The 9,438-nt window shown below is 37.5% G+C and overlaps 1 protein-coding gene across 1 annotated transcript in view; it reads left to right on the top strand.

Moving 5' to 3' along the window:
* The first annotated feature begins 2,239 nt into the window (after positions 1-2,239).
* Cph (BCL11 transcription factor chronophage) overlaps positions 2,240-9,438 on the top strand; it is a 58,529-nt gene continuing 51,330 nt past the window's right edge. Inside the window, exon 1 of the mRNA XM_089734964.1 lies at positions 2,240-3,161. Coding sequence (XP_089591090.1) covers positions 3,125-3,161 — 37 coding nt within the window. The 5' untranslated portion in view covers positions 2,240-3,124. The remainder of the gene's footprint in view (positions 3,162-9,438) is intronic.

The following is a 9,438-nucleotide window of genomic DNA, read 5'->3' as shown; positions in this document are numbered from 1 at the left end:
AATAAAGTCTTTTTTTTTACGTTTTTACTAATGAAATAGTTATGACTTACAAAAGCTATTAATGATACTTACCAAATGTTCACGAATTCTTTCCACGACGTAAGATTAGTGTAATAAAAATCACACCCACAATAATTATAATTTGCATAATTATTGGTGCTATGGTGTCTTTGTGAGTCCGCATGGGAACATACCGCATACCACCACCCTGCTTATTTCTGTCGTGAAGCAGTAATGCATTTCGGTTTGGGGGGTGAGGGAAAACGTTCTACTATAAAACTGAGACTTAAAACACGTAGATATCGTCATTTACTTTGTTGATGTCTATGGGCTCCGGTAACCACTTAACATCAGATAGACCGTGAGCTCGTTCACCATTAATTAAAAAATATTATAGATTTTTTATTCGGGCACTCTCTTCATATCTATCCCTTAGCTGATTAATTAAATATTGATTGTCCCTTAAAATATGAACTTAATTACTTGAGTTATGTTTCCACTTAGGAACTAACCCAGGGTTCTTACACAAATATTTTCAGCGCCTCCTAACGGTGAGTAGCGTCGGGAAAATCCAAATTTCGACATTACTCACTATCCCTTTCCACACACTCACGCACTCCCACACATGAACGAGACAGCCGTACATCTAACCTGTTACTCCCGGGTTTCCGCGAAGGAAAACACCCAACCCTTGAGTCGTCTCAATTTTCAGTATCCACATGTATACATATGAAAGAGATAGTATTATTTTATATCGCGCCGGACAGCTGTAGTGACCAGTTTAACTAAGTTTGGAATAGCCTTTGGGGGTGTGTTTGGTCAAGCGGTATTTAAACAGTTCCGCGTTAGAAGACGAGATAAATAATGAATATTTCAAATATTTTTTCTCTCCTGACAAATTTATTTTTATTTATTACTTTAATAATATCGAAATAAATAGCAAAACAGATGACGCAGTGCCATAAAAACAGACCTTAATCAAGCGATACTCTAAAGCGTGGAATTGCATACGCAAATTTAAATTTTTGCCGCAAATAATCCAAAACAACTGAACGTCTGATAGCCCTGATAGATATATTTTACTTCTTCTACAACACAATCAAACAAAACACAATCACTAACCTAAAACAATCTCGACATTCTTAAAACAAAACAAAAAAACAAAAAAACAATTCCAAAATCAAACGAACCGAGATTCGAAATTTTCAATAATCGAACGCCGTCAAAGTCTGGAAACAATTATGAAAAACTTCGTTTTCGTGGCTCGTTCTCGCGCCGGTTAAGTCTCGACTGACACTCATAAAACTTATTAAAGTCAAGGACCGACCGAGATAAGTTGTTCGTGGCGTCTTAAGTAAAATAACGTTGAAGAAAAAACGCCGGAAACTTTCAGTGGAAACGACAGTTTGGCTACGTGTTGCGCTTTTACTCAAATTAGACGGGTTTTTAACGTTTAATTTAGTGATTGGAGGAGGGTTATTTTTCTTTTCTTCAATTGTTAAGACGTTTCTTTTTTTTTTCGAAGGCAAACGGAATAATATTACGCCCGAATACAATAACATAATGAGATTTATAAATCGTAAATGATATTTGCTTTAGACGTTACTTATGAGAGCGTAAATAAAATATGCAACGAATGCATTTTCCAAATGTTTTGTTGCTAAGGAAAAACATTGTTAGCTCGCGTAGCATGCGTAGCTCAGTACTACGGAGGTAGAGTCTGGTAATGTTTTAAAAAAAATAATGCTTATACAAAAAAATATAATGTATTAAAAGAACCGGGTACCTAATTTCATAAAATGGACTTTATTTAATGAGATTTAGTGAAATTCATTGGTAGTAAGACTAAATGCATCGTTCTCCAATTTCCTGAATTTACTTTGGACATCCTAATAAAATTTTGGACATATTTTACTTATAAAATCATACTTTACGTATTTACCGTTTTATCGTTCAGGCTCTTAAAAGTTAAGCCTCACAATAAAAGTACCTCACAACTTCAAACGAGCACTCAAGTTTCGGAGCTTTAAATATAAGCACGCCCTGAAACTGTACACTGACCGCGCTTACCGTCCCTTCAATTAAAAATTCCATCTTCTAATCGAGTCATGAAATATGCAAGCAAATATTATCCCTTTTTCTTTTGTACGCGTTGCATCTTCGCCCCACCCGCGCACGCACACCAACGCACGGCACTTGTGATTTGTAGCCGTCTCTTTCGGGAGCATGTGTGAACTGATCGGCGTCGGCGGCAGCCGTCTCCGTCGAACAGCCGAGACGGCGGCGACCGAGAGTAACCCCTGGCTACTTCGTATGGACTCGCACGCGGCATCGTCGGCCGGCGGAGCGAGACGGCGCTAGTCGTGGACACGCGGAGGCCGTGGAGCCCTCGCGTGAAGGGACACAGGACAGACGCTCTCGGACACCGGGCGAGAGCGGGCGGCTGGCCTCGCACCTGCCTCGCACCGCACGCGACACATATACGATCGCGATCGCTCTCGTAAACATTACGAAATATTCACGTATATTTGCATAAAAACCATTTTATTTTAATACATTAACAACGTTCGTAAATTTATTTTATTATTTCGAATATCGACTATAGAAATTTCGACGACGGACAGTGACTGAAAATTTGTTATTTCAAGTGAAGAAGTTTAAACAGATGTTAGTAAATGGAGTGTGACCAAGCGAGCCGTTTGCCGAATCGCAGGATCGCCACTAGGCGTGGATAGATTAGATAGTGCACTGAGACGCTCATTCAAGTGTTGATAAGGCCCTATTTATGACCAGTCGATTTACGCGAAACATTGAACTAACGTGTGAACTGATTTGCCGCAACATGAAAAGGAAAAAGTAACTTAAGTACTGTTTGTTTTTCCGTGCGATGAGTACTTTAAGAAAATGAGTGAGCGCTCTAAAACACCGTCGGACACTCGTAGGAGGATTTGTGATAAGTCGACCTCCGTTATCAGAAACGTTTTATGAACACGATAAACCGCTGGACCGGCGGCGGCACATGTGAAGTTTAACGAACTGTCTTCTGATAGAGACATATTAAGATAAATTGTTTCTAAGGATAAAACAAGTTGTCGAAGATCTAAAAATAGGTGACCAAATCAAGATGAGAATCAAAATGCCAGCTGTACGCATCGCGCAAGGTAAGGCCCCGATAATGATTTATTTTTGTACAAAATTTGTGTTTAGCGATACCGAATAAAACACGTCAATCATTGTGTGATAGTGTTAATTTATGTTTTCGAACATTTTTAAATAATACGGACGCAAATATTAATGATGTATTTAAACAAAAATATCGCTAAAATCTAAACCTAAAATCTAAAGCGTATGTTAGTGTAGAAATATTTTTTACTTGTTCAAGGAATCGCAATTCAAAAATAACTATATCCAAAAACAAACATCTTGATGTGCATCTAAATTATTTAAACATGTTTCAATGTGAAACGCTTTGTACATAATTTAAAAAATTATTTATCTTTACTCTTTCATGATCCTTGTTTATCAATCAAAATTTGTGATCCACTGCACTTTTTATTTCCAGAGTACTTATTAAATTAGAAACTAAATAGAACGTAATATATGTTATACATTTTACCATTTTTAATAATAAAAACGTAAAGAAAAATCATTTTCTCGGTACAAATTTAAAAAGTATTCGAACGCCAGATTTAGAAGAAGAAAAAAAACTCGCAAGCACACATTCGACGTCATCCCATCTGAGAGTCTATTCATACAACGACGAGCTACTTATTACCCCGTCTTACGTCAACATTGACATTACGAGGTGGTCACCATTCGTCCGAAGGGAAAATGAATGGAGTGGCCGCATTCATACATTCTCGGACAGTTGATGAGTATTTTTTAAGGGACAATGACGGAATAGACCGCTGACTTTTAAAAGTTGACGTTCAAAAATATTTCATTTTGTTACTTAAATAGGCAGACGAAATCTACCGCTATTTTGATGCTTAATAATTATACTATTTTATTCGTCTGTAAAAGAATGAACCAAACCGAAATTAACAAATGAATGGACTCATTTTTCGAATCTTTCGAAAAAAGACAGTCCTGTGAAAAAGTGTTCGTATTTTCTTTTAATATTGCAAAAAATAACTTAATATAAAATTACTAACCAAAAAAATAGATTTATCAGCTAATAATTATCAACTTAGTTTGCTGTAGCCGTTGATATTGTATTTATGGATTTAGTACCTCGGTACTGCCAATTTCTGAAATAATTGTGGAAACGTTGAAGGTGTTTTAAGTTGTTAAGGTTCAGCAAAGAGTGAGAATTCAATTGATAAGAACCAAGTCAGTCACGCTAAAACAATAAAAATGAAAAAAATCGTTCACCGACGAAGTTCATAAAATGAAATCCAATATACAAATATTAATAATGTAAGAACCGCAATGACCATTTCCTTTTTCTTTATTTCTTTAGACAGCCACTTTTGTTACTAAAATAATAATACAGTTTTAGTTTATTAGAATAACTCATTTTTCGAGGTCACCGTTGACTAAGATATTATTTATTTTAAAGCTTAATTTTCAAAAACCCGTCAATAGTTTGTATAATCATTTTTGATTCTACTGAAATCGAAGAATGAAGACTCTATATTCGTTATAACGAATAACTCCACCTTCCTACCTCCGATTTATCCTATTTATCAGCGTTGATTGAGAGTCATGGCCTGTCTTAACCATAACACCTACAGTAGATCTGTATTGAAATAAGACCTCGAAGTCTCAAATAGGTATTTTCCTATATAATAAAATTGGGATACATAATAATATCTAACAGATCTTTCTTCTACTATTAGATTTTTTTTATTGCTTAGATGGGTGGACGAGCTTAAAGCCCACCTGGTGTTAAGTGGTTACTGGAGCCCATAGACATCTACAACGTAAATGCGCCACCCACCTTGAGATATAAGTTCTAAGGTCTCAGTAAGTTATAACGGCTGCCCCACCCTTCAACCCGAAACGCATTACTGCTTCACGGCAGAAATAAGCAGGGTGGTGGTCCCTACCCGTGCGGATTCACAAGAGGTCCTACCACCAGTAACTTATTACATTACAAGTATTACGATAATAATATGTCTGAATTTATATTCTATTGCACTTATGACATTATAAATAAAATGTAACGAACTTGATTATTACTAATAGCGGCTCCTATTCATGAAAATGGCCTAATTAAAACGAGCTTAAAGTCAAATTCGTAGCGAAACACTTGAGTACTTTCTACTTCGGATATAAATCTATCAACATAATTCATTTAGAATAGATACAGGTGTTAGCTTAAATAACTTTTAATTTTAATAGACCCATTTGAGTTTTGTGCGCACTTGTACATGCACTTTAGTGGACCGAAAAAAAGAGTTTCAATAAGTGAAAATTAGTGGAACTTTTATTGAATAATAAGTTTCTTATGCAATTGTTAGAACAAACGGACGAGGAAGAACTAATAGCTTGAAGAGGCTCGCATCGTATACGCGTAGCTATTTAATTGTACCGGATTTACAAGAAGCCTATCAAAACACAAAAAATATCTCTATTAATATGAATTAGTGACGAGAATAATCGGCGGCCTTGTCGCTCAGAAGCAATACCTTAACTACCCTACCTTCTGGCCAGGATGCCTGTTTCTGCACTGAAGTATCAGGTGTACCTTTCTGAAGACCAAAATTCGTCTTTATGATCATATGTCATTAAGATTCAAATTCGTTTTTTAGTAGACTTGTATGTGCGTGTTCCGGTAACCGCATAGACCCAGATGGTATATCTATCCATCGATCGATAATAGTGAAAAAAATATACCCATAGACAAGTACAACGTAAATGCGCCACCCACCTTAAGATATAAGTTCTAAGGTCTCAGTATAGTTACAACGGCTGCCCCGCCCTTCAAACCGAAACGCATTACTGCTTCACGGCAGAAGAAGGCGGGGTGGTGGTACCTACCCGCGCGGACTCACAAGTGATCCTACCACCAGTAATTACGCAAATTGTAATTTTGCGGGTTTGATTTTTGTTGAGGCCACCTTCTAGAATTTGTGAACGAGTGCTACTGTAAGAAGATACTCTGTAACCTTTTCAATATTTTTATTACACCCCTAGGTATTACACCCCAAATATCTTACATTAGACGCATTCAGCTCTAACACTAGGAGCAGGCTAAGAGACCCCGGTAACCGTACTCGTCGAACTCGACAAAGAGTTCGACGTGCAACCTAACCCATGCATCAGCCCGCTGAGTTTCTCGCCGGATCTTCTCAGCGGGTCACGATTCCGATCCAGTAGTAGATTCATTCGCGAAGCAGTTGCTTTTGAGTTGTTAGGTCTCCTTTGGAAGCGCTCGGGCAGCTGCTAGCTAATCCCACCCCTCCTGGCTGAGCCTTTGCTCGCCCACCTGCCCTGATGAAACTGGAAAGGCCTCGGGGTCACCAGTAATCCTTAAAAAATGTTCATAAATAATATGAGAGCATTAAAATAAGGATAACTATGAGTATTCTTCAGAGTAGATATCGAGTGGTCAGCTATTTGGTTTAAGCGACATTTATCTTTGCATTTAAAGGTGCTATTTATTGGTATTAGCATCAATAGTTAGATGTATTTAATAGACTATATGTATACATGTAATAAGCAGTGACTTGGCTGTACCCCTGGCATTGCTGATGTCTATGAGCGACCGTAACCACTTACCATCAGGTGTACCATATGCTCGTCTGCCTACAAAGGCATTAAAAAAAAGAATTTTAATTAAGGGTATTTGATTCAAACAGCTGAAGAGCTTTTTCTGTTATGTTATATTTTTTCCTAATTTTAAACTTTAAATATCTTTCCTGTAAAGTTGCAAAAAAGTTTTCATCCTTCGATACAAGCAATGAGCCAAACGACGGCCGACTGAAACTTACGCTAAATAAAATTAAAACAAAAAAAAAGGCATTTGCGAATGAATCACAAAAACTGCATACTTATCCATTATTCAAAGATCAATTTAATATGAACAGAGAGACAGTAAACAATTTTAGCAAACGCTAGAAACCGTTTTAAAAGATTTTATTAATGAGCACCGGCCATTGTTTCCCCATCTCACATTCCCACTGGCCAACAGTAAGAGTTAATTGTGAACTAACTAGTTTTACTAATGGATTTGTTTGTGTTTGCAGTTCAGTTTGTAGTTGCGTGATTTTGTTTTGGCTTTTTTTTATAATATGGCTACTTCGGTCCAGTGTCAAAAGGTGGTATCAAATTTGATTAACTTTCACACTAATGAGTTCTCATGAACGATGTGTCTTTTTCACTGGAATAGCAAGAATGTCCTTAATATTGTAATGACTGTTTTCTATAATTGACAGAGTAGTAGCATTAGTAGTAAGTACGGTATCATGCTGTGCTCCAACACTGATTAAATCATCTAAACGTAATTCCATATCTTTATTATTAACCTTTGTAATAGTTTGGTCAAAACCGCTAAGGCACCCATGAAAATAGCACTAATCAATTTAAGCAAAATTATTTTAAATTTCACTTTTTTTCTACCTTTTTTTAATGCCCTTGTAGGCAGACGAGCATACGGCTCGCCTGATGGTGAGTGGTTACCGTCGCCCATGGACTTCAGCAATGCCAGGGGCAGAGCCAAGCCGCTGCCTACCGCTTAATACTCTCCACAAGCCTCGTTTGAAGTAGGACATGTCATAGCGCTCGGGAAACATCGTGGAGGGTGTTTAATCTTTACTAACTAATTAACCTACCTATTCTAGTGACCTCAAGGGGCTATGTTAGTTTCACCGAATGAGTAGGTGAGCTCACGAGGCTCTAACCAGGAGGCGTCGCTAATACTATCCCTAGCAAGAGCAGTGCTTCGTAGGATCTACCACCGGATCGGAAACGCGACCCACTGAGAAGATCCGGCGAGAAACTCAGTGGGCTGTGTCTGTGGGTTAAATTAAAATTTCACAATAATGTTAATTGCATACGACAAATACTCATATCCTCTTATCATACTTTAATTTTCATCAACACTATTATTTAGCAAAACTTTTGTGTGTGCGGAAAATGTGAACGCACAAAATAAAGAACTAGATTATATTTTTATGTTAATAAAGATTCTTAGATAAGTTTAAAAAGCATTATAAAATATTTTCGCATGCTTTACTTAGACAACAATAGATGACCGTTCGGACTTAAAATAACTTAAGCAACTTCTATCTAACGGAATAATCAGAACGCATTATTTTATTTCGGCTAAATGACGATTTAGAGATTTCTCATTTTCGACTCGGCTCTTGAAAATTAGATTTTATATTCAGTACATTTATTGTCAGTGGACTTGGTATGTTTCTATAGAGCGCGTATTTCTGATGGGCTTATTGTATGAGTGTGCGTTGACCGTCGCACGCGCACGGATTCCTCTTAAAACTAGTGTTATCGCACACATGGGCAATTAGCCCGAGTTGACCGGAGTCGACGCGCCGCCCTGATTGGCTGCCGACGCCGTGACGTCACCGTCGTCTGCGGCCGTCGCGCCTGATTGGCCGACACGCGTCATTTCATCGATGACACGTTTGTTCTTATTTTGTACTCGAGTTTAGTTTTTGTGAGCAAACAATAAGGTACGTGCCCCCCTATTCGGCATGTACGAAATGGATGACGTTATACCTTAAATCCAGGAAATATAATTTACATGTAATATCGAATTCCGAACATTTGGAAAGCATAATATGTTTGCTATGAGAATCTCTAAGTTTGGTCATGAGCTATTTGACAGAGTAGGTAGCCTTAAAGAGAAAGTAGTAAAAATAATTTTATTTTTAAATCTTAAACTAGGTATCACCTGGCACCAAATTAGATTTCCCTGTACTTTGGGTATCAGAGACTGATATAAATACTTATATAAATATTTACATAAATATATATCAAGATATCAGACAAGATAAACATCAAGACAAACAGCAAACAAGCCTGTTCATCACACGAATGTTTTATCCGATGTAAAAATCCAACCCCCGAACCTCTGGCGCAACAGCCAAGAGCACTAACTACTGCACCACAGAGTCGGTAAAAATTGATTCGAAACTTTACGGATAAAGCTTCTAAAGGAACCGGACCGTTATACGCAACACAATCAAATTAAAAATTAAAACAATCAGGAGACCTTAACGCGATCCCAATTAGGTCGGTGGCGCGTAGAGCTCTCCTTTTTAAAACCCTCTTCAAAACTGCGTGCGTATTACGGAATTTGGAAATTACTTTATCAGGTGCGACAGGGGCCAGACGGCATCCCGCAGTCGCTTCCAAACTTTTCAAAAATCCAAGTTAACTTCCATCTTAAATAAAACACAGCGCCGTTTTTTATTTTTCGGTTGTCGCTAATTGATATGGGTTTGGTGACGTCGAGTTTTTTTTAATTGA

Source organism: Bombyx mandarina, chromosome 18, assembly GCF_030267445.1.
Source record: "Bombyx mandarina strain Sakado chromosome 18, ASM3026744v2".
In the NCBI taxonomy this organism is placed as follows: Eukaryota; Metazoa; Arthropoda; class Insecta; order Lepidoptera; family Bombycidae; genus Bombyx; species Bombyx mandarina.
The sequence above is the reverse complement of the archived record's forward strand: the minus strand, read 5'-3'. Positions and strand labels throughout refer to the sequence as shown.